We start from the raw sequence: 26,423 nt of genomic DNA, 5'->3' as shown, positions 1-26,423 counted from the left end.
TACAGTTGTGGCGACGTTAACGTACAGAAATATGCTGCCGCGGGGACGTTGTCATTTATATATAGGCTCCGTATGCGCTAGTGTGTAACGTGTCTTTTTCAAGGTTAAGGTAATTATGCACAAACATTACAGTAGTGAAAAACAAATTAAGACTGGGATCTTGTTCTTGATAAAACGTTATATGTCCACCATTTTTCAATATTTAATCATGTAAATATGAGATGCGTATGTTGGTTTAAAAATTTTCCGATCATTTCGACCGTTCGGACGATTTTTTGTGCACGCATTTACGGACATATACACGGTGATAACGCCTATTGGGCGTGAATGCATCGGTATGAAAATGCAAAATGCTGTTTTTATTCAATTTATTTACTTACCGACAATACATCTAAATTGCTTCAAGACGCACAATACTTGGTAAAACATGATATATTTTTCCAGTAAAAGCGTTGAAGCCGCGTGTGTAACTGAAAGAACATTATTGGCACGCCTTTGTCACAGAAGATACCGGACTGACGGACTTAGCCAGGGTTATACAGGGGACACGCGCGTACTTCAATTCATTTAAACATATTTGAGCCGCGCCATAAGAAAAGGAGTTTAATGCATGTGCTTTAAGTGTTGTCCCAGATAAGCATGTGCAGTCCGCACAGACTAATCTGGGACGACACTTTGCGCTTTATGGATTTTTTCGTTAAAAGGAAGTCTCTTCTAAACGAAAATCCAGTCTAGGCGGGAAGTGCCGTCCCTGAATGGTCTGTGCGGACTGCACAGGCTAATAAGGGACGGCACTTTACGCGCATCCATAATACCCCTGTTCATAGAGCGCGGCTTGAATGTTATTTGATTTATTAAATATATAATTTGGTTCTCGTTTGAAATAAGAGCGTCAGTGCATGCGTTTTCAATAGTCATCTTATCTTAGATATGTGTCGGCTGTGGTCGTGCATAAACAAATGTTGGATGCCAACTTTTTTTATTTTAAATTCTCTTACTAGCTAACCGCGAGTATATACATAATGAACACAATGATATTTGTTGAAGACAACCTTTATTTAACATATATGTATTACTAAGTTATGTAACAAAAACAAATAAGACAAACAGTATTTATAGTTTCTATATATTTGATGGATATTATCTATTTCATATAATTTATATATACATGTATGTTGTTATTTTGTGTTTTTCCAATATTTGTTACTTGATCTAAAGCAGAAAAGAACACAAAAATTATATTATAATTCGTTTTACCAAATAATTTACAACAATAACTTAAGTCATATTATAATAACTTTTAAGAAGGTGGGAAATAATATAGAAAATTATTAAAATATTTTGAAGGTAAAACTTCAAAACTGTTTGCCACGCTTGTAACATTTAATAAAATGTAAATGCAACTCACACGAATAGTATGCAATTTACATCCAGAAGCACTTTATTTTCGGATTTGTCGAACAAAATAATGCGAAAGCGTCCGAGGACTTTTGAAAATCACCAGGCGCTATAGAATGTTCCAAATGCTCCTGTGTGGTACATGTAGCCGTGGGGGGGACTTCCGGGGCTCATCGCGCACAGCGTCATAGAGAAGTCCGTGGAACTAAAAGAACGCACACAATATATATGAACTTCGCTCATGGAAAACGGGGCTTTATGCATGTGCGAAAAGTATCGACCCATATTAGCATGTGTACCCCGCACAGGCTAATCAGGGATGACACTGTCTGCTTTTATGATATTTGACGTTAAAAGGAAGTCCCTTCTTAGCGAAAATCCAGTTAAGGCGAAAGGTGTCGTTCCTGAATAGGACATGCATTAAAACGGTTTTCACAGAGCAGGCATTAAAATGGATTTTTGTTACGTTTTGATAATGCGTTTTATTATCATTTCTAAGGAAGGCAATTAATTGTGTAGTGAACGCATGCGCAAATAAAAATAGTCTAATTGTATTATATTCCAATTATGATATTCATAAGCATTATCACTGATATTTTATTGTATGCTATTGAGAATTCTTCACATTAATATTGTTTGATATCTCACTTAAGTGTGTTAGTTAGGTTTCATTGTTTAGTGTAACCAATTTAAAAGACCCGAGTTCCAGAGGTGACATCGGGGCTTAAAGCGTGTGGTGTGAAACACTCTTGTACACTACACTTGTTTAACGTCTCTGGCAGAAAACAACAACAACCACTGGTCAGTGCGCTGTTTAGTTTGCATTTGGAGCCAAACCTGTATGTAGAAACTAGCATTCACTAAATGCTGGAATATAACGTTTTGTTAACATGTTTACGCTTAAACTATCTCGAACGTTCATATCGTTGATGAAACGCCAACCTTTCACTATCTACAATCAAGTGACGTACTTGTAAAGGTATCCCATCCCACCATCAGAGGTCACGAACACGCGCCCTTCCCCGAAGGGAATCCCTTCATGTGCACGCGCCATCTCAGTTTGTATCTGGACCTGGCCCCCAGACTTGAGTTTACTCATGAGTTGGTAGAAATCCGGTCCCAGCGGTCCTGGATCCAATCAACTGTTCAATATAGGAGATTTGTTCTGGGAAAACTTGACTAAATGCATGTGCGTAACGCTTCGTACCAGATTAGCTGTGCAGTCTGAACATAGTATGTTCCGTTTAAAGGAAGCATCGTCTTAGCGCAAATCCAGTTTAGGCGTTAAGTGTTGTTCCAGATTAGCCTGTATGGACTGCACAGGCTAATCTGGAATGACACTTTACGTAAATGCATTAAGCCCCGTTTTCACAGAGCGCGGCTCATATTTGTTATGCACTGTCAAAGAATCTGACAGTTTTCGTGCGTAAAAAGACAACATTTTTTGCTTATTGCAAAAATGTTATTTTGCTGGCGAGTACAATTTGGACTGTTTGCTAGATTAGTTGAATGAATTATTAATACATGGACGCAAAGATGAGTTGATAAAATCTGATAAATGGTTGCTTGGATGCTTGTCTTATAAATTGACTGACTGATTTAATTGTGTCAGAATTGTTATACCGTTTTATATCAAGTACTTTAATTGTGGCAATTAGAAATGTTGTATATTCCAATCTCTTTACTTGCTTTAATGTATCGTAAAATGTTATTATATTAATAAGTCAGCATCTTCAAAGCTTTTTAGAATTTGGTATGCATGACACGCATGTATTGTTGGACGGTCGCGGTATAATTTATTAAACACAAAAACGGAGCAACTTGACCTCTAACAAACGCAACGTGGTCGTCAACATTATGATTTGACGTAAACGTTATTAATAAGCAAAACATCACAACCTGTATATCCAAACAGCGCTGGCCAGTAAAAGTCAGACGCGTGTCCCGAGTGGAACATGTAGCCGTAGGGCGGACTTCCGGGGCTCAGCGAGTAGAGCATCATAGAGCCGTCCGTGAAACTGAAATAACGCACAACATATATGAGTATCGCTCTAGGAAATCGGGACTTAATTCATGTGCGTAAAGTGTCGTCCCAGATAAGCATGTGAAGTCCGAACAGTCTAACCAGGAACGACACTTTCCATATAAACTGGACTTTCCTTTAGAGTAGACTATCTTTAAACGAAAAACTGCCATACAATCGGATAGTGTACTCTACTACGCTTTTTGATTATTTCGTGTTAAAAATACACAACACCACCTGCTTCTTGTATGCTGTATGAGCGAAGTGGAGGTAAACACTGTTTGTACTAACCAGCATTCACTTAACACAGAAATAACACGTTTTCTTAACATGTTTACGCTGAAAACTATTTTGAAACTACGTTGAACGTTTATCTCGTTGATGAAGCCCCAACATTCCATAAAATGCAGTATATTTACTTACTTGTAGAGGTATCCTAGCCCGCCATCCGAGTTAACAAACACGCGCCCTTCCCCGAATAGTATTCCTTCCTGCGCACGCGCGATATCGATTTTTATGTAGGCCTTGCGCTCTTGTGTGTTCAGTGAAATCTTATGGTAGACGGTAGACTGATTAAGTTCACTCATCGTGCGGTAGAAAGTAGATCCCAGAGGCCCTAAAATCAATCAATTGTTAACTATTTGATATGCATTGAAAATTTTAATATGAGCCTCGCTGTGATAAAAATGGGCTTAATGCATGTGCGTAAAGTGTCGTCCCAGTCCGCACAAGCAAATCAGGAACGACACTTTCCGCTTTTATGGAATGTTTCGTTTATAGGAAGTTTTGTGTTTATGAGGTTAAGACGGAAAGTGTCGTTTCTGATTAGCCTGTGCGGTCTGCACATGCTAATCTGGGACGACCCTTTACGAACATGCATTAAGCCCAGTTTTCACAGAGCGCGGCTCATATTTGTTATGCTCTGAAAAACATAAATGACCGTTTGTAAACGTGCTAAAAGACACTTTTTTGCTTATTGCAAGAACGTTATTTTACGTTTAACAAAGTTAGTAATTGGCGACATTAGTAAAATTTGGACTGGTTTCTTGATTGGTTGAAGGAATGATTAGTACATAGACGAATATATGGGTTGATGAAATCTGATAAATAATTGATTGTTTGCTTGTTCAATCGATTTATTGATAGGTCGACTGATTTCATTGTGTCAGAATCGTCATTCCGTTTTATATCAAATACTTTAATTGTGGCAATTAGAAAGGTCCAATTTTCAAATATGCATACTTGCTTCTATGTACGTATATGTATCGAACAGATCATCTTATATTAATCTGTCATCATCTTACATGCTCTAAAGTAAAACGTTAATTTGGTATGCATGGCAAACACGTATTGTTGCACGCGAGATGATTTATTTAAACAAAAACAAAATAACCACAGAGCAAATTATCCTCAAACCAACGCAACGTGGTCGTAAACATTATGAATTAAAAGCGCACCAACATTTTCATGTGTATACAACAATGGCTAGCCGCTAATTGCTTTGAAGGAAAACATACTGAACGAAAGCCTGAGTGTTTACTTACACTGGCCTTGAGTTCCGCGAACGAATGCGCATGCCAGGGCGAGCAAGAGACAGACGCGCGGCATCTTGTGTACATGTAATCTGTTAACAACAATACAAACATATGGACGCCGCTTTCGGAAAACGGGGCTTAATGCGTGAGCGTAAAGTGTCGTCCCTGATTAGCCTGTGCAGGCAGTCCGCTTTTATGGAAGTTCTCGTTAAAAGGAAGTCTGTGTGGATTGGAAAAGTGTCGTCCTGATTAGCGTGTGCGGGCTGCAGATGTTAATCTGGGACGACATTTAACGCACATGCATTAAGCCCCGTTTTTTCTAGAGCGCGGCATCATACTTACATCATCTTTATGTATCCATGTCAAAATTGTGTAATCCACGAGGAGCGTAAGTCAACCTTCATCACAACACATGAAAAATAACAGGATAAAAAACACTGATAAATTTATGTAGCTAATTACAAACAGACATTTTTGTTGTACACTGTCACTACTCGAGCGACGTCAACAATAACGTAAAGAATAATGCGGCTACAGTGACGTTGTCAGTTATACTACTATCAAGATCGTGTAGCGTAAACTTTCCCGTAAAACACGCAAATGCGCATGCGTAATATGATCACAACCTGTTGCTTAAAATTGCAAGTTGTCTGATGTAAATACATCGATAAATGAACCAAAAGGTGATAATACTGGCCATTCTTATAATGATCTAATGTCAGCCTCTTAAGCAATGCTGTTGATAGCGCAGATCACAGAAGTAGTAAACGGTTAATGCACTTGTTTACCTTGATCTGAGGTGAAAAATGTCTGAGGTGAAAGATTGAGATTATCCTGAGAGTTTTCTGTAATATGTGCAGACAGAAGACAAACAATCATATGGATTATCACAATTATAAACATATTAGCCCTTTAAAAGTGTTATTTCGTATTTAAATAAAAGACTGCATTAATGTTTGCCTGTAATTTAGTGTAAATTGAGAATTGATTAATGTAATTATTATGTTTATTTTAACAACACTTCTTATATGTAAAGACTTCGTCGAAAACCTAATTTACAGTTACACCAACGGGGATTTAACTAGCATTAGTTTTGTTAAAAGGCTGTCTCCTTACTGTTATATTGCCCAAATACGCAGGTCCCATACCAATGTCATAACTATGTCTTTGGGCAGTTTTTGTTTATCCACTTCCGGGTATCAAACCCCTTCAGTGTTTAAGCTCTACAAAAAGTATAATAATGAGAATGCATTACTCTGATAAATAGTATATTTCCTTTTTTTAAGGTTTAGGTTACAATGCACAAACATTTCAAAGAGTAGAAAATTGTTTGAGGCTTTGATGTTGTTTATGATAATACGAAATACGTTAATGATTTAATAATATTTAAAGTGATCTAGAAATGTGTGACAACAAAACACCAACTCATGCAAATTAGTCGAACGAGTGTTTATGCACATAAGGACGAACGCACGAACGCAAATTGGGACACAGGTAAGGATAATAACCTGCGAATGCGAGGGGATTACACTCAAAATGCTGTTTTCGTTCAGTTTATTTACAAATACTTCTGATTGATACGTAATTATTTAAAATCGTTATGAAAATCTCAACGTTGTGAAGCATCAAGTTCAGACTAGCTATAATGGTCTACCCTTCCTTAAAGGATCGAATATCAAAGCAACTTTCGCGCTAGTCTGAATTAACCGCCCTTTTTGTAAAAAGTACTATCATTGATAGAAGGTCAGGAAAAATACTACATCCGTGCACTGATTCACCTTGTTCTGACGCAAGTTATAGCAGCGCGAAGTTTGGTGTCATATTAGAGATAACTCAGTGATGCATTTCAGGGCAAGCTATATTATTGTATTATATCTCAAATGCAGTAAAGGATGAAAAAAGATCACGTCCGATAAACTGAACCGTTTCATACTAATTATAATAAATGTGTTCGACATTTTATTGGTCCGCAGAGGTCAACGACCAGGTCACAGTACTAAAATAATATACAAGAGGGCTCGTTCGAATAAGAACCGAAATAACTTAACTGTTCAAATTTTGGCCTCTGACCTTCCTTTTCCCCCTGAACCATTTGTGAACTTTGCTGAAATATTATAAGAACAAAAGTTTTGGTAAAGATCAATGCAGACTGGTCAACACTTTTGACTTCTAAACTGATCTTAACAGATCCCAAGATTTCACTATAGCAATGTAAGAAAAGCAGCATGGTTTTTAATAGGACCTGAACACTTTTCCTTAAATGGCTAACTATCGTCAAAACGAATGTTCTGATCAAGTTTCACGAAGATTGGACAAAAATTTGACTTTTAGGGTTCTCACAAGGATTCACTATAGCCATATAAGAAAAACTGCCCCGCCCCCTGGCGGCCATGAAGTTTCATGAAGGTTGGACAAAAAATGACTTCGAGAAAGGCCACAAACTTTTTCTACAATTTGATCTAGTAACCTAGTTTGTGACACCTCGTCACATGTGGATCGGCCGAGATATGATTGGGAAAATGTTCTGACCAAGTTTCATGAATTTTCGTCTATAAATATGGCGTCTAGAGTGTTCACGCGATAAATGCTGATGACTCACGACGGACAAAAGATCACCATGAGCTAAAATGTAATAAATTGGAAAGAACAAACGATTAATTTGGTATACATATTAAGGATTTTAATTTGTAAAAACATCAAAGACTGCATCGAGTGATTTCATTGGTCCAACGTGAAGGTGTCTCTTGTCGCTTGTTACAAAACTCCGCACGCGCACCGTGTATGTTTACAATGTCGGCTAGTTGAAATGTATGTAAACAAAGATTTCAAAAGGCGCTAGACAGTTAGTTTTGATGAATAATGTAACGGCAAGAACGGTAAGAATGTTTTTCCAAACGTTATATTGAATTATGGTACCGAGATCCGTGAACTTTGCTGGGAAAATGCCCTTTACTCCGTGAAGATTTCAGTCTTGGATCGGGTCTGATCGATGACGAGTAGGTCACGCGTGTTGTGGATCGTGTTTTTTTCTTACAATTTGACCCATTAATTGTAAAACAATACATGCAAAACATGTACATTTCCAGATAGGAAATTCGTTCCTGCGTTTAATAAGACCAAGTTCATGGAAATCGCTGCACAATTTATGAAGTAATTGCTGTTCAAAGCGATGCAATCTATATTCGGGTAATTTTGAGTTGAATACCTTGTTATAAATATTCAATAGGGATCCCAACAAAATAGAGGATAATCAGTAATCAATTGTAATATTTGACATTATGAAATTGATTATAATAACTAAAATCGTAGTAACGAAGTACTGATTAAAATACATAGACAGTACGAGTCAAAACATGTTACGCAAACTGATTAAACAAATGTCAGATTAGACCAAACAAACTTGTACAATCGGTATCATATTAATAATACGAGAGATACGAAATTTAATACTGGTTGCCTTTAAATATTCCAGATAATGTTGAAAGAGCTTGTTCTTATTCCTTTAAAATATTGGTTTAGACTTATCGTTTTTAATTATATATATATTAAAGGCAATTATTTGGGAAAAAATACACGAAATGTATTCTCGTGATACTATACTTGCCCGCTCGTGTATAGAGAAAAGCATGAGTCATAAACTTAGTGACTTAATTACTTAATTAAACAGAATCAGCACAGACAAGACGTTAGATATAAAACATTTAATTTTTCACATCCTTTCATGGAGTATTATTAAATAAAACTCATTTTATTCTTTTTCTTTGTTTTTCTTTTTTTTTAACATTTAATTTCTGAAAACACACTTTTTACAGTCGTACAAAATACCATAGAGGACTGAGAGTTTAAGCTCTAACAAATCTAACTCACTTTATTCTAGCAGTATACCAAGTATAATAACCTTCAGTCAATTATGTAAAATGTCATTTGCTTGTTTTGTTAGAGAAATGAAGAATAAATGTTCTTACTTTGAATGTTCTTTTCTTTGTCCCTTTATTCTGTCTTATGCAAGTCAAGTGTTCATGTGTTGCATTGATACGTCATTTTCAAGGACAAAGCATACGCACATGTTCTGTCATTGGTTAGATCAGCAAATACGCATATTCGTTCGGCATAAAGAACAATACAAATTGTTATTACCAACATTTGTTTTACAGATTCACGATGTTCGTGACTCAAGGGCGTTTTGAGGTTCATAAACAAGATCAATCATCATTAACTCATGCATAACATTCGCGTAGCGTTTTATATCATCTGAAGTTTATTTTTCATGAATAAATTATGTATGCTGTTACGAAATTCCGAAATTACGAAATGTTCATTACGCAATGCTAGTTGGAATTATTCTTTTTGTATAGCTGGATAAATCATTTTAGGCTTTATAGTGAACACCGGAACAATTTCGGTTGTGTGCCTTGTGCCTCACAATGTATTTACAGTAAATAATATATTACCCGGTACAGCTTTGGATTGTATCAATGCACTTTTTGACCACAGTAAGTAAATGCTGTGGGTTTGAACCCTACTTAAGCCTCAAAATCAGTAGGTGGCCTCTGAGGAGGTTTATGCTTCAGTTATAACTTATTTATGATAATTTTGAGAACTGCTTTATAAAAAAAAAAAAAAAAAAAAAAAAAAAAAAAAAAATATATATATATATATATATATATATATATATATATATATATATAAACTGTTTGCATTAGCAAAACCAAATTAATGAAAGAAAAATTCTTTAACATGGGATTTTTCTTTTTTTCGCAGATAAAGATTGGAATGATTCTACAAATGAGCCATCCAGTATTGCTGAAAACGTCGCCTCTTCAAGCTCTCCTTTTCCCGCAATGAGCACCAAAGGCCAAAACGTCAGAAGTGAGTCTGATTATTATAATAAATGAGGTCATAGACCATGATAATTCGGCCTGATGAGCCGGCTTTGCAGACATTCAAGACATTTCTAGTCATTATTTCCTCCATGTTTTTGATTTATATTTGTGTACCTACACAATACACTATTGATTCCTCTGTCTGTATGTGTTCAGTTGAGTACATAGCTTTCTACTGCGTGTGTTTGTTCCTGGTACCTCAAAGCATTTCAAAATGTCCATATGTCAATCTTTATACATTGCATATACATTACATCAGTGTGTTTGTTAACCAGGGTCTCTGGCTGCTGTGGGTTCGAGTCCCACTGAATACAGAAAATCATGTAAAAAACGTAGGCGTATATGTTTATTTTAGATGGTGTGATATAGCACTTCCGGTATTCACAGAAACAGAGGTAATGTAAATAGGGTGTTTGTTTTTCTGTGAAATGCTGTGAAAGAGGTAAAAACAAGATGAAAGGCAAATTCAAATACTGTGTCACAGTTGCCAGAGAGTGCTTTATACCGTACAGATAATGATGATGAAGAAGAAGCTGGCTTTCAACCTACCAGTTCTAACAGTGCGGAAATGGACTCATCTAAAGGCACATCTTGTTTCGAGAACAGACAGAAAGGGCAAGGTTAAGGGGTAAGGCTGGTATTATTCTAAATGATCAGCTCTCTTTTGGTTGTTGTGGATATTTGTTTGTGATCCTTTACCAGCTTACTTAAAGAATTACATTTTGGTGAATACCTCTATCTGAATATGTGCGTGTGCCTCGTACCTCACAATGTCTGTACAGTACAATTTATGCTATATTAAACCTTTGGATCGAATCAATGCACATTTTTACAACAATAACTAATTACTGTGGGTTTAAACCCTTATTAGGCCGTACAACCAGTCGATGGCCTCTGAAAAGGGTGGTTTCTTCAATATGACGTATGAATGCTAATTTTGTGAACTGCTAGTTTTTTTCAAAATAAAAAAACAGTTTGGAGGTGCAAAATCCAATTGATTCAAGATAATATTGACATGTTTCTTTTCTGGCAGGTGATGATGGGAGTAGTTCTAGAAATGAGCCATCCAGTAGTGCTGAAAACAACTCCTCTTCAAGCTCTTCTGGTTCCAAAATGAGCACCAAAGGCCAAAGTGCAGAGGTGGGTTTTATGATTATATGAAATGAGGTCATAGACTAAGATAATTTGGCCTGATGAGCTGGCTCTGTTAACCTTCAAGACATTTCTGGTCATTATTGCCTCAATGTCTTAAATTCATAAGTGAGTTACCTATACAATAGACTAAGGATACCTCTGTCTGTATGTGTTCAGTTGAGTACATAGCATTCTATTGTGTGTGTGTAAATAGTTCCTCACTGCGTTTATGCTTACTTAAGATGGTAGTGATATAGCACTACTGGTATGCCCTGAAACAGTGGTAGTGTAAATAGCGTGTTTGTTTGTCAGTGAAATGCAGTGCAAGAGGTCAAATAGTCTTGTGTCAACACCGTTTTGTGGTTCCGTTGTTGTTTTCTCGTTAATTTCAACAATAAATGCATACTGTGGCATAATCTCATCCCCATAATTTCTTTTACAGCTGCAGAGGTAAGAAGCGACAGGAAATGATAGAGGAGAATGGAAATGATGATCGAGAGAATGGAGTAGAAGAATAGAACCATTCACAAAAATGTGCTATCTAAAATATTAAATTAAAATATTTTTATACTGTGTCTAATTCTGTAGGCTTTAATGATCTTTAAACAACTTATGCGACAGCTGGCTGGGAATGTGTTTTTCTGCATCATATCAGCAGTTCTTTGACCATGTTGTTGTAAGCAAGTAACACTGTACAACAAGGTGTCTTTTTAGTCAATTCTCAATAAAAATGTGTTTATGACTTTGAAATACATTATGAGTTGCTAAATCCCCTGGAAACTTTTAACATATTGTTAAGTTGTGCTTACGACTTAACAATATCCAGTACATGTTTGCCTCTGCTTCTCCATAATAATATGTTAACTCATCCACTGCTGCGATGTCACACAGAGCGAATATGGCTAAATGTCCATTAATTAATTTAGGAACACAATTTGCATTTCTTTGGTCCACTCTATCATTAAATAACTTTCCCTTCCCGTCATGCTGACATGCATCAATGCTGAAACATATAACAAGATGGTCAAGATAGCCTTGTATCTAGATCAACTGTGAAACACTTGTTTTCTTTTTACAGTTTCCACCATGTTTCCAACAAGAAAAAAGGTCAAGTCATGGTCTCATTAGATAAAACATGGGGTTGATGTGCTCCCATGACCATTTTGTCACAAGGGCAATAAAAGATTCAAAATTAACTAGAACTATCACTAAAGGCGAACTAATGAACCTGAGCAATGTGTATAATAACAGGTCAATTGGACACTTCTGTTCAGTTTGTCGAAAGGGTGTTGTCTTCTGAATATTACGCCATTGGGTTCTGCCCCAATCGATACTTTTAAAGAATTGAATATTGGTAGACTGGTCAAACAAGCAGTACTGGATGCTTTGAATTAATGAATTGTTAAGTAGTTACACCAAAAAGAACAATTATGGGTCACTTGCTAAATTGGGTTAAATTTTTCTGACAAGTAGCAAACAGTGTAAAATTATTTAAATCACCAGGTCTTTTTTCCAACGAAAAACAAAAAGCTGCCTTCTCCTGTTCAGTCAATTGTATTTTTCGTATCAAATCAAACAAATAGAACGCCTGATTAAAATGACATTTGAACGGTTTAAAGGACTACTTCTAAGTAAAAAGAAGTATCAGTGTGAATCCAATATGTAATAAGCCAAAATCGCATGAATTGTTTTGAAGAAAAAACGTTTTTAACGTGTATTATTTACTTTTTGACAATAACAAAAATATCGTTTTTTTTCGTAAAAACCTAAATTGTCGTTATTATTTTCAATATTGTATCGTCTTTACGTTGAACAATAATATAACAAGGTATAACTGTGCCTGTTTTCACGCAGAACAGATACAGGCAATTAAATAAGATTTTTTCGGTATAAATCGGTGCAACAAAATCCACTGTTAACAATTTAAAGACTATGAAAAGTAATTCGTACGTATAGAGACCCCTAACAACGATATAAAACAGAAAATCAAACGCATTAATAGGTTTACACAGTAGCACTTGTCTATTTGCAGATGACTTTCTGCACATGACGAGGTGAGAGATAGATATTCAGTGAGGGTAGAGATAGGGATTAGGTGAGAGTAGAGATAGGGATTAAGTGAGAGTAGAGATACGGATTAAGTTAGAGTAGAGATAGGGATTAAGTTAGAGTAGATATATGGATTAAGTGAGGGGTAGATATAGGGATTAAGTGAGGGTAGAGATAGGGATTAAGTGAGGGTAGAGATAGGGATTAAGTGAGGGTAGAGATAGGGATTAAGTGAGAGTAGAGATATTGATAAAGTGAGAGTAGAGACAGGGATTAAGTGAAAGTAGAGATAGGGATTAAGTGAGAGTAGAGATAGGGATTTAGTGAGAGTAGAGATAGCTATTAGGTGAGAGTAGAGATAGGGTATAGGTGAGAGTAGAGATAGGGATTTAGACCACGCAATTGAATGCTGAATAAAGTAAAATTATTAAATGCATAATTGTTTAAAATATATTCATCGATATTAACCACATAAAACAGCTATTGAATGTATTAATACCGTGTAAATATATGCTATTTTTCTCAATGAAAATGAATATAAACGTATTTTAATATTATCAAATTTTACATGCAAAGAATTGTTTATTTCATAATTACTGCGACTGATCATGTTACTGATACCCAGAGATCTGATCATGCGTATCTTTTTGTGTTACAGAGATGCATTGATGATATAGTCAACGAATGTCATACTCAGTGTGCTGAAGACTATGTCAGTGATGATAGAGATATGAAGAATTGCAGTAGGCGCTGTGATGATATAGTCAACGAATGTTATACTCAGTGTGCTGAAGACTATGTCAGTAATGATAGAGATATGAAGAATTGCAGTAGGCGCTGTGATGATATAGTGAACGAATGTTATACTCAGTGTGCTTAAGACTATGTCAGTGATGATAGAGATATGAAGAATTGAATGTGTGTGTGTATTCAGTTTTGTAGTAAATTCTATTGAAACGATGCCTTTATATATGCACGTGTCTCTTTTTACTAAAAAGCTGTCAAAGCGAATACAGTTTGCAGGATCATGTGACTTTGTGGGGTTCCCAATTAAACGTTTATGGATGTAAATACAACAGTAAGTGGCGCTTTATTAGTCCCCTACCGGTGAAACCGGATGGGACTTATGGTTTGCGCTCTGTGTGTCTTTCAGTCAGTCTGTCACACTTTTCTGGATCCTGCGATAACTTTAAAAGTTCTTCATATTCTTTCATGAAACTTGAAACATGGACAGATGGCAAAATGGAGATTATGCACGTCATTTCATTTTGGTCCTACGTCAACAATTCTGGTTGCTATGGCAACAAATAGACTAGAACTATTGCTGAAAATGGTGGACTTTCACTGGTAGGGGAATTTTATTGCTTGGCAATAGAATTGTTTTAAATAACTTTAAAAACAAATTCTTGAGAATTTAAGCTGGTGATTACGAGTTTTTTATGCTGCTAATGTTAATATGAAATACATAGTAATGACTATATTTAATAAGCCTGTGTTCTTAGCCTAAAATTCGATCTATAGTGCATTTATGTATACAGTTATGCAGTACACAACGTGAAATTTAAGCAGAAATTTAAGACTTGTTCAAGGATTTATTCTTTAATCATAAGATATCGACGCAAACTGCAAGAAAAACTTTCTTTTATGCACTAAAGATTTTGTCAAAGGTATTTCAATAACTTGAGATATTTGCAAAAATAAAATACTTAACGGTGTTAAATGTCTATTTCAGAAGTTCTTATCCATTTATTGACCAAACTTGTGCATGCTTGTAAGCATGTTGTAAATTAGTATAACCAGTGATCTTGAATGGTTATACCCAGCCAATTTTCAATAAATCCCACTACCCTACTTCCACATTTGAAAAAAAAAAATATTTTATGAGCACGTATAAAAACATATAACGTTCATATATTATAATGTTTTCTAAATCGACGTTTACGCAATATCTATTGTGCTATATAATACCAAGCTCGACTGAAAATATTTGAAGTATTTTTAGTACTTTAAAGGGGCCTGTTCACAGATGTTAGCATGTATTGAAGTTTGTCGTTAAATGCTTTATATTGATAAATTTAAACATTGAACCTAACAAGCTCCAGTAAAGAAAAAAAACAAGAATACAATCAAAGAAAGAAAAAAGTAACCCTCAACTGTGCTCGAACAACTGACTCCTTGAGCCCTGGGGTAAAAAACTATCGCTAAGACCAATTGACCATCCCTGCTCAATGCTCACTTACCAATGTCTGCACGTTTGCTTTTTCTAACAATTTGTTGATGCGGTATTTCATTTCATTGACTTAATCTACTCGTGTTAAAATGTTTGTTATAGAAACATCCAAATTGTGCTCCAATTGTTTGCAGTCAGCGATAATTGAGTCCGTATCTAATTTAGTTTTTCCAAACGTATTCATCAGAGCCTCAATATCAGTTTCCTGATGTTAAGATAAGCTGGCTTTGTCATCTACCTTTTCATATTTCCTATGCAAAAGTATGCACGTATTACAACAAAGCTTTGCCTGATCCGCACAAAAGAAATATATTGCTTAACAGTACTTATCACACATATATCCGTACATTTCATGTCCAGTTCAATTGGCTCTTTATCTATGTACTGGATACTGACCATGTCATGCTGCCCTAGTTTGTATATTGTGTGGTTTTTTGCACCTTACATATCTTGCAAAACACTGAAGCCGCGGTTGAAGATTCGGGCACATGGCTCGCATGCTCGTACAACACATTCGCGGTTATTTTCGAGTGTAGCATCTTGCTTGAAACAGTTTATTCCACCAGTTGCCATGTTTGAATTGCTAACATATTATAACTGCTAATAACTTGTTTTCTTCTTTCGATTTCATCTTTAAATAGATCGTTCAAACATCATTAAACACGACACGTAATTCCGGTAGCACTTCAACGTTCTCAGCGATTATTTCAATACAATTACATACTGGTTAGTACAGATAAGATCATAATTATTTGGCTTACCCTCATGCTCAGACACTTGATATCTCAGGAAGTAGCTAAAGAAACTTCAGCGTACAGTTAATATAGTATTGACAGACCTGTACGCTGAAGCGAACCCCGTATCGAAAGTCAACCAGAGCGTAACATATTTATGTCACGCTATAAATCAAAGAAAGCTCATTTTCTTGGATACATTTCTACATATATTAGTGAATGAATATAAATTACTGCATCTGGGAATATTTTAAGGTTCAAATATTTCAAATGCATCTTACAATAGATGAAAATAACTCTCATCAGTCTGAAATTTACAATTTTGACGCCATTGTCGCTTTGTCACGTGACGAGTTTTCATTTGGATACTTTCGGATCGACCTTGACATTTTTTGCTGAAATTGTAAACATTACTTTCGTTTTCTGAAATCTATCATTTGTGTTTAACAACTTACGTATGGTGGATTATAAGACTGATTTCAGTGTGAATCAGGTAGTTTTAAATAATTTTTACTTTGAGTTCTTATTAACACTACAATTTTTTTACAAAACAAGCCAGAATAATCTAAAATACCGGGAAATGTCATTCTGAATTTGAAAACACTTGAGCACATGGTATGTTACTAAAAATAGAAATTACGTCATATGACCGTGAAATCTCGGGAGATTTGCATTTCAAGAAAGTCTGTCACATCGCTGTTTTTCTCGATATGTAAGAGCAGAATAGATAGATTTTATATGTTTAAGATAGTATTTTGTGAAAGAATATATCAGTTAAATGTGAAAAATGTTAATCTTTCCGATCAAGTGGTTGATTTGGGCCAATAACTGCATATAAAAGCTGTTTTGGACCGGTCTTTGTTAACTGTCAACTTTTCGGGAATTTCTGGTTGACTTTCCTAATGGGGTTGGTCCATAACTATAAAGTCGCGCCAATCAAAAATCATAACAAGCGACATTTAAAGTTATGGTAGCCAGAACTACTCAGGAAGTTGAGTACTGGACTTACAAACCGGGATTCATTAGTTCGATTGTCAGCCTAGCGACATATTTGTGTAGGTTTCTCTAAGGCAAATATCCACATACATATTAATAAAACCGCTTATAATATTCTTTGTTTATATGAAGATCAGCGAGAATCGTATTAAAATAGTTAATCACATACAAAATGCGGACGTTCTTCCGATATTTGATGCTTAGTTATTACTTTTTATTTACATAAACTATTTATCTCAGTTAAGACCAACAGATGGAAAAAGTAGCAATATTCTATCTATTATATAATATATCATTACGATGAAAACGATTAAGTCGTTCGTGATTCATGTTATGTCAAAAAGTTTTGTTAGAATGTAAATTCGACAGAATTTGAACCGTTCCTATCGTTTCAAACAAGTCTAAGCGCAATCAAGTTTCTATAATTACATGTTTGTTGAAAACATGTTTATATAACAGAGTCAGATTGTATGTGTTAAGCGTTAATTTGCATTAACTTTTTTACAAACTATCAAACAAATAAGAATTTATAAGGTTCTGGTTTAGTACACTCTAATTAAATTAGTGTGCTTGCGTTTTCTAAATAAGAAAATCACACTTGCATTAAGATAAACACCAGCAGTTGGACTTAACGAACCCGATACAAGTTAATCTACGCATTACTGATTTACATCCCTGAATTGTGTTCGTTTTTATTAAATAAAATAATTATTCATTCTGTTATACAAGCTTCAGTTGCATTCGTAAAGATTAATATTGAGAACCCGTATATTTCTCTGCAGAAACACTGGCTTTTTAAAACAATCAATTGGGCGCATCACAAATCGCCAATGCATGGGAACAGGCAGCGGGACAACATTTAAATTAATCATACTACCTATATATATATAAAATTTAACTACAATTGTTCAAGCAAGCATCCGTATGCGTATTCTATTGTCTACATCATAAAGCGTACGAGTCATTTTAAATGTGAAGTGTTTTACATTTATTCTAGTGTTATTTGTTAATTACATATTATTTTGAATATTTCATATATGAAAACATAGCGTCTTTATTTGTCGTCTTATGTTCCAAGCGTGTTCATACTGCTCTGTCTGCCAGTTGATCCTGACTGTGTGAAAACCACAGTAAATGTAGTGTAGCATTTTCATTCTCTTTGTTTGGTCAGCCGTTTCATAACACCCGCTCTGACTGTTTAGTTGTATACGTTGTCTGGGGCTTTTCTAAGCAAATACTTAACATCAGTACGGTTTACGCGGATTGTAAAAGAAATTGATATGTCAGTGTGTTTTTTTTATTTAATATAATACACACAATGTATACATGTATATGATGATACAACATAGTGATTGTACAAAGCAATAAAGTTCAGACATGTTATACAAGATATGCTAATATATATTTTTTTTAAAGAGAAAAGAAAAGAACAACAGAAGAATAGTTATGAAAAATGATGATTTGTATAAAGTCGGAAGAAAGCATACTGGACTTGTGTGTTGTGTTGTATATTCACATGATCTTAAAAGATTGATAAAAAAATATACAAAAATATTTTAGAAAGATAAACTAACATAAGAGTGAAATGTATATAAGTGGACAAACATTATGAGAATTTAATCCGATTCCATTTTTGTTCAAAGATTTGTAATGTGTCATTACTGAGGGCTATTTTTTTCTCATTTTGGATTTTTAGTTTAAGACTATGGACAAAACAATTAAAATTTAGTACTTGTTTTTTGTACTTCATGTTAAAGATAAAATATTTCATAAATATAAGAATAAAATTCACAATATTATTACAGTCTATTGATTTAAATGAGTAAATTCCGAAACTTACATTTAAGAAAGATAGTTTAACGTTTAGTTGCTGTTGTTCAAGAAAAGATACTAATTGATTCCAAATAGGCTGGATGTGTTTGCACTCCCAAAAAAGATGTTCTATAGTTTCGATGTTTTCACCGCAGAAGTCACACAGATTTGAGTTAGATATTAAGATAAGATAGATTTGCATTTAAAGAGATATTTATTTGTAGCTATAATTCTATGGATGTATTTATATTGAAAATTTCTCAGTGTGCTTTCAATAGTTGCTTTATATGGCATGGTAAATATGTGTTTCTAATGAAGTTCATGTTCTCCGAAAAGAACTTGCCATTTATTTTGGGTTTTGGAGTTTTCTGTAGGGGTTTTAATTTGTAGTGTGTAAACTATTTTATTCGTTTTGTTTTTTCTTCCAAGTATGTTTCTACGAATGTTGTTTGAGTACATGGTGTATTATTTGTATTGATTTTAGATTTAATATGTATGGGTATGCTTTTGATTAGTGTGTAGTACTTCAGAAAATTATTTGAAGGTATTCCGTACAATTTTTCGTTTATATTCATATTCGTTAAATATTATCCATATGCACCACTGTATGTGGTGCTATTGTATATATTTTGAAATATTCTTACTTACTATTTTGTTTTCTGATAACTTCTGTTTTGGTGACTTATAGACCCATCGGGTCGGGTGCAAAGCATATTTGTATATATATTAATATGATGTTTTGTTACATTGCACATGTCACGATAATAAACAACTTACTTACTTACTTACTTACTATATGTAGCATATATCATCAAAAGAGTAGAAATCCTTAATTCTGTAGTCATATAATTGGTCGACATATTTAATGCTTCGTTCAAACCAATCTTTATAGAAAAACGTCTTATTGTTTGAAGTTATGTCTTTATTGTTCCATAAAATAGTTTTACTGCTGGGTTGGGTTTCTAGGTTATGAGTGACATCACTCCATGCTGATAGAACATCAGACATAAATATGTTTTCGTTTGCAATTTCATGTAAGATAGTATTGCTGATGTTACATTCAAAGAGTAAGGAGTCACCATATTTTTTTAGGATTTTCTGGTAGAATAATTTCCATTTACTCGTATTGGTATTATCCAGGTATCTTTTAACCCAGCTGCATTTGATTGCATTCAAGAATGAGTCAATGTTCGTTAATTGGATACCTCCATTTTCTACCGATTGAATTAACTTAGTTCGTTTTATTTTATCAGGCTTACCGTCCCATATGAAATTAAATATTGCTGATTTTATATCGTTAATAACATCATTTGGTGGATTTGGGAGAACTGTTTATACATAAATTAATTTAGGAAGTGCAAACGTTTTCAATACTGTGTTTTTTTCCGATGAGTGTAAGTTTACGGTGATGCCATGATTATGATTTCAAGCAGTTTTTAAAATTCTGTTATTTAGGTAGTATGTTTTTAAGAACTGTATCCTTTTCATTATTTGTGAAAGTAATTCCTAACGTTGTGGCTTCATCGGATGTCCAATTAAATTTCATTTCTTTTTTATATGGGACATTACTTTGTTTTTATTTACCTGCTCGTTGCACAGTACATTTACTTTTGTTTAGTTTAAGACCCGATGTCATTCCGTAAAGGGTTAGTGACTCTATTAGGTTTTGGAAAGAATCGTAATTGTCGTTTAAAAAATATGTTGCATCGTCAGCAAATAGGGACTGTTTGATATCTTCATCAGGTTCTAGTGATATGCCTTTTATGTGTTTATTTGATTGGATGTGATGTGATAGATACTCGATGCAAATAATAAATAGCGATGATGAGAGTGGACATCCTTGTCGAACCTCTCGTTCGATGTTAAAACTATTTGAAAAGAAGCCATTGTTAATGATTATACTGTTAATATCGGTATAGAATAGTTTAACCCATTGAATGAGACTTTCACCAAAGTTCATATTTTCTAAGCAAGAGAACATAAATGAATGATCAAGCGAAACGGCCACCGGAAAAACTTTGCGAAACCGAAATTTCGCAAACTTAAGTACCCTTTTTCTTAAAGATTTGCTACTTTGAGACATAGTATGCGATAAAAGTCTTATCGTTGATTAATAATTGGTTATTTTCACTCAAAAAACGCGTTTTCTTCACTATGAAATTTATAAGCAAAGTTGGGGTCCCATGGGATTTTTGCATTTCCCATGGGATTTTCGATTTTTCCCATGGGATTTTTTCTCCAATGGGATTTTTTTTCTCCCATAATTTGCAAATGGGAAAAAAATCCCATGGGATTTTGAACATTTAAAAAAACGTGTTTTATTTGCGTTTGCAAGTATTTTAACGTTATTTAAGGACTGTATATTGGTTTTATGCCAATTATATATATAAATATATAGTAATAAAAAAATCCCATTTTAAAATGGGAGAAAAAAATCCCATGGGATTTTTTCTTATTTTGAGAGATTTATTCATGAAACTTTCAGAAACATCATATTTTATGAAATGATGAACAACTACGATATTTAAATGCGTTTAGTCGTGTTTAAAAAAAAACAAAAAATCCCATGGGATTTTTAAATCCCATGGTATTTTTCCCATGGGATTTTTTTTTCCAATGGGATTTTTCAGTTTCGTTAGCCGAATAAGTTTCTTAATGCGAAAAACAACAATAAAGGAAATAATAATTATAAGTTTGAATAATAAATTGAATAATATAAATAACATGAATATTTTTAAAATGAGTTACAATTAAAGGTTTATGCTAGTAGAACTTATCATTTCTTGTTCGAGCAGATGGTTGAGTCCAATTGGTGAGTATGCCAGCTTAGAACCAGTATAAATGCATCGCAGACAGACAACGCTGTCATACTGTACACACCGCTGAGTAACAATCTTTATTGCATTTCATTTTGCAACAGAAAATGAACTCCGTAGTATAATTGATCTTATATATGCCCTCTGCTTTTGAAGCGTGCAACACATTAACATAACAATAAGTCCATGCCAAAAACTATGTGCAAATTCCATTCAAAGCTATATACACATTATAAAGGTCAGATGACCCGCGTCATGCGAAAATGGGTCTTATGTCATATGCGGCCAAAGTTGGTCCTTCCTAGCTTGTCCAACCGCGCAGTCTGGTCAGGTTCTACGCTGACTGATATATAAAGTCAAACCATGATTCGTGGTCTCATATCCAAACTCGGTAGCTCCTGTGCGAAACTTTCACCGGAAACGACGGCACCGAGACGGGCGCTCGAACTTTGCGGATGCGCGTTATATGTTATATATAATAGCGCGATGTGTTTTTTCTTGCCTCAAATTAGTAAGCCCAATCAGCGTTTTATTGTGTTCTTTGCTTCTACTATTAACAAGAACTTCAACCGATACGAACATGAATTTTATTTTAATATGTTTATTTAATGCTCGGAAAACTCATTGTATATTTAGACTACTACTTATAAAACAAAGTCGGGTTTTCAACATCTGTTTTCGGCATATAAATTGTTATTCCAAACCAGATTTTACGCACTTTACTGTACAAAATACCGTTAGGGCCACCGTCGTTACTCATTAAAATCCAGAGGGCGAGAATGCGAGAACGCGAAAGTACGATGACGACAGTGCGACAATACGATGGCGACAATGCGTTCGTACGATTGCGAAAACGCGCTAGTTCGATGACGACAATGCGACAGTGCGACAATACAATGGCGGCAGTGCGATAGTACGGGGGCGACAATGCGATAGTCATATCGTACTGTCGCCGTGGTATCATCGCAATGTCGCCATCGTTCTATCGCATTGTCGCCATCGTATTGTCGCACTGTCGCCATCGCATTTTCGAATTGCCGCCATCATACTATCGCGTTATCGCATTGGCACCATCGTACTATCGCACTGTCGGCTATCGCCATCGTATTGACGCACTGTCGTCATCGTATTTTCGCACTGTCGTCATCGTATTATCGCACTATCGAACTGTAGTATTGTCGCCATCGTACTATCTCACTGTCGCCATCGTATTGTCGCACTGTCGTCATCGCACTGTCTGATTGTCGTCATCGTATTATCGCGTTCTCGCATTGTCGCCATCGTACTATCGCATTGTCGCCATCGTATTGTCACCCTGTCATCATCGTATTGTCACATTGTCGCCATCGTACTATCGCGTTCTCGCGTTCTCGCCCTCTGGATTTTAATGTGTAACCACGATGGCACTAACGGTATTCCGTAATACTGCTAAAGCACAGTATGATTAGGTCACTCCCAATGCTCAAATCTCTATGTCTATTTTAGTAACAACACATGTCTATGGAAGGATATTTAGGTAAAAGTTACATCATTCGTGGTGAATATTTACATTATGACTGATGCTTATTCTAATTTGCTTTATGACAATTTAAACATGCTTGTTGTCTATTCGTTTATACTTGATGATTGCTGCAACATTACATCATTCATGATGAATATTTACATTATGCGTGATGTTTATTCTAACATGCTTCATGACAGTTCCAACATGCTTGTTCTCTATCGGTTATACTTGATGATTGTTTCAACATGCTTGGTGACTATCCAATGTTTCTGTGTTCATTATTCCTGAAACCAGTCATAATCGGTTTTGCCACTAAGCGTCATTAACAACGGCAGTTAGCAACAGGCAGTAAGCAGAATGCAAGTTACTAAATTATGACAACAGGTGGCGCGCGTTTATTTTCCGTATGTTGAATAAATTACTTTTCGGAAAAAAAAGCGAAAACATCCGAATCATTTTGACTAGTAAACTGAATAAGCTGAATTAGTTCCCTTCGTTATATAATCTCCATTAAACTGAATACGTTCATTATTGCCATGAAGACCAGTAGGTTTACACAATGAATTGACTGCCGTGAATGTTTTTGATATTTGTAAGATGCAATTGGCACTCAAGAAATTATACATGTATTTTATTCAGGACATAACGGGGCTGATGTGTTGGAATTGTGGCCCTTCCCTAGTCCAAATAATTACAGTAGACGTAATCTACCGATGTGCATTGCATATCGACCTCATATTTATAAAGTAGCCCAAACCCCCATTGCCACAGACCTGTGCGTGAAACTTTCAGATTTCTCTAGTCTGTTTACCATGCTATAATTACAATTTCTATAAACACATATTTATCATTTTATGACTATATAATATCTGTGGTATAAAGAGAAACCTGAAAGTTACAAGTACTGTACAACTATTGTACTCCTCGTTGAGAAAACAACTACTTCATCTACATGTATTAAAATATCATAAAACATAATTTTCAATCAAGTTGGAAAAAATCAATAAATAAATGTCATATAAACAGGTTTGTCATGAACGTTGACGTCGCTCTTGGTTACCAGAAAAATTCCCACGCACGGATTTCAACCGTCATTGTTTACAATCAATTAAGTGCATAAGTACTTGAATTTGTATAGTGTTTTTTAAAAGTGTCCAGCTACAGGTGGTTAGCGTGTGGCTATAATACTAATTAGTGAAAACATATTTTGGAATGATAAGTAATCATATTATAACAAAAAATCATTTTTTCTTAAAAAAAATAAGTTAAATATATATTCAACAAGGTATCCAACTCGAAATCATCCGAAAACGGGATGCATCGTTTTAAACAGCCATTACTTCATCAATTTTGCAGCGATTTTCACGATCTTGGTCTTATTCAACGCAGAAATAAATTTCCTTTCTGGAAATGTATATGTCTTGCAATATTTTTACAAATACTGGGTCAACTTTTAAGAAATAACACGATACACAACTCGCGTGACCCAGCTGTGATCGATCAGACAGTATTCATGATTGAAATCTTCACGGGGAAAAGGGCATTTTCCCTGCAAAGTTCACGAACCTCGATACCATAATTCAATAAAACGTATGAAAAAAACATTCTTACCGTGCTTGCCGTATCATTATGAATCAAAACTAACTGTCCAGCGCATTTTCAAACCTTTGTTTACATACATTTCAACCAACTGACATTTTAAACACAAGAGTGATTTCATTGCTCCAATGCGGAGTTGTGTCTTTACAACTGGAGATTTCATTCATAAATACGGTCTGATCGATCACAACTGGGTCAAGCGAATTATGTATAGCTTTATTTCTTAAAATTTGACCCAGCATGTGTAGAAATATAACAATATATATACATTTCCTAAAAGGAAATTCATTTCTGCGTTGAATAAGACCGGGTCATGAAAATCGCTGCAAAATTAATTTAGTAATGGCTGCTCAAAACGATGCACCCCGTTTTCGGATGATTTCGAGTTGGATACCTTGTTATATATAAAACGATAGTGATTTTTTTTTTTATAGAAAATTTGATTTTTCGTTTTAATATGATTATTTATCATTCAAAAAGATGTTTTCACTAATTATTATCATAGCCACACGCTAACCACCTGTGTGTCCAGCACGTGTGCCGGGAGAACAGGGCTTAATGTATTTTTTGTTAAACTCTATAATATTTATATCCAATCTGTATGAAAAAATGTCGGTGAACATTATTCCGGTGTTAATTTTTGAAAATATTGAGGCATTCGTTAATCATGGATCTAAAACGGAACATTAATCCGCAAAAAAAACACCGGGCATATTGCATATTAGATCGGACACATGAAATTATTTCGAAAGAAAGCAATAAGAGTTTCAATTCTACATGAGTAAGTCTCGCTGTGCACGATTACGCTCTTACTGCTCGTATATATTTGACTCTTGGCAAATACCTAGTGTTTTATTTTGCTTAATCTAAATTGTGTCATGCATCTATATGTACTTAAAGCAGCATGACCAACAGCTCTTTCATATGTGAAAGAGATTGACACGAAATACCTACCCATCTATAATAAAGTTTATATGTGCACTTCAATATTATAGTTTTATAGCATTTTATGTGGTGCAATATAAAAGTACTCTAGTGAATTTGAAATTATGTAATCGATTTCCTCTCAACATACATGCAAAGTTCCAGATAACTTTTTCAGCAAAATCTTGGTTTACACTCTATAATAATCCAGCCTTAAAGTCTATTATTAATTCTTTTTTTTTCAGGTAAATATAATTTTTGGCACATCCGCATTAAGGTTTATAGTCTAAGAAGAGCTCATGACAATTGCCGGGTTACAGCAGACTTTTTGCGATAAAAGGACCAGATAATGGAAAACGTTCGGCTTTTCGACTGTTGTAAAGATGGTCTGTTATTCATAATAACGTTAAAGTGCTGTTGATTTCATAATTGTAATGAGGGCCTAGACGAGTGGGAACTCATTGATAAAATGTTTACATTTTATGCATTGATATTGAGTTATACGCATGATCACACATTTTGAATTCTTATTTTATTATTCCAATGTGTAACCGTACGCACAGAATTTAAGTCTACTTTTTTACTAAATTTAATTCAATTTTTTACGACTTTAAGCGTCTTATCTGGAGCTCTGCATACATGCATTAGTAGCATATATTGAAATATATCCATAGACTTTCTTTGGTTATTGAAGGTAAATTACTGTACAAAAATTATGGTTAGTCATTAACCAAAAAAAAGTTAAGTCTACAAACACGCGGTTAATTTCGGTTCAGTAGCAAATAT

General features: G+C 34.8%; 2 protein-coding genes across 4 annotated transcripts; one reads left to right on the top strand and one right to left on the bottom strand.

Moving 5' to 3' along the window:
• Positions 1 to 1,109: 1,109 nt before the first annotated feature.
• Positions 1,110 to 5,479, bottom strand: LOC127835033 (uncharacterized). Of its 3 annotated transcripts, XM_052361226.1 has the most exons (6): positions 5,427 to 5,476; positions 4,966 to 5,045; positions 3,845 to 4,037; positions 3,298 to 3,416; positions 2,370 to 2,526; positions 1,110 to 1,603 (listed from the first exon to the last, which is right to left on the bottom strand). In XM_052361226.1, exons 2-6 carry the CDS (start codon positions 5,027 to 5,029, stop codon positions 1,498 to 1,500), a joined length of 639 nt encoding a protein of 212 aa, XP_052217186.1. In that variant the 5' UTR covers positions 5,030 to 5,045; positions 5,427 to 5,476; the 3' UTR covers positions 1,110 to 1,497. The 3 variants fall into 3 exon arrangements, with proteins under 3 accessions (XP_052217186.1, XP_052217185.1, XP_052217187.1); XM_052361225.1 differs by having other exon boundaries at positions 1,111 to 1,603; positions 4,966 to 5,479; XM_052361227.1 differs by lacking the exon at positions 4,966 to 5,045 and having other exon boundaries at positions 1,112 to 1,603; positions 5,299 to 5,478.
• A 2,466-nt stretch (positions 5,480 to 7,945) lies between these two features.
• LOC127835584 (vitellogenin-A2-like) lies at positions 7,946 to 13,902 on the top strand. Its single transcript, XM_052362020.1, has 5 exons — positions 7,946 to 7,952; positions 9,718 to 9,825; positions 10,352 to 10,459; positions 10,873 to 10,979; positions 13,681 to 13,902. The coding sequence occupies exons 1-5, from the start codon at positions 7,946 to 7,948 to the stop codon at positions 13,900 to 13,902; spliced, it is 552 nt and encodes a 183-aa protein (XP_052217980.1).
• The last annotated feature ends 12,521 nt before the right edge of the window (positions 13,903 to 26,423 follow it).

This window comes from Dreissena polymorpha, chromosome 6, assembly GCF_020536995.1.
Source record: "Dreissena polymorpha isolate Duluth1 chromosome 6, UMN_Dpol_1.0, whole genome shotgun sequence".
Classification (NCBI taxonomy): Eukaryota; Metazoa; Mollusca; class Bivalvia; order Myida; family Dreissenidae; genus Dreissena; species Dreissena polymorpha.
This window is presented reverse-complemented; position numbering and strand designations above follow the sequence as displayed.

Coding starts and splice junctions, on each gene's coding strand:
- LOC127835033 (XM_052361225.1), bottom strand. CDS start 5,029: ATGCCGCGCGTCTGTCTCTTGCTCGCCCTGGCATGCGCATTCGTTCGC. Junction 3,417..3,844: donor GGGCTAGGATACCTCTACAA/GTAAGTAAATAT, acceptor GCGTTATTTCAG/TTTCACGGACGGCTCTATGA. Junction 2,527..3,297: donor AGCGCTGTTTGGATATACAG/GTTGTGATGTTT, acceptor GATTGGATCCAG/GACCGCTGGGACCGGATTTC.
- LOC127835584 (XM_052362020.1), top strand. Junction 9,826..10,351: donor CAAAGGCCAAAACGTCAGAA/GTGAGTCTGATT, acceptor TATACCGTACAG/ATAATGATGATGAAGAAGAA. Junction 10,460..10,872: donor GAACAGACAGAAAGGGCAAG/GTTAAGGGGTAA, acceptor CTTTTCTGGCAG/GTGATGATGGGAGTAGTTCT.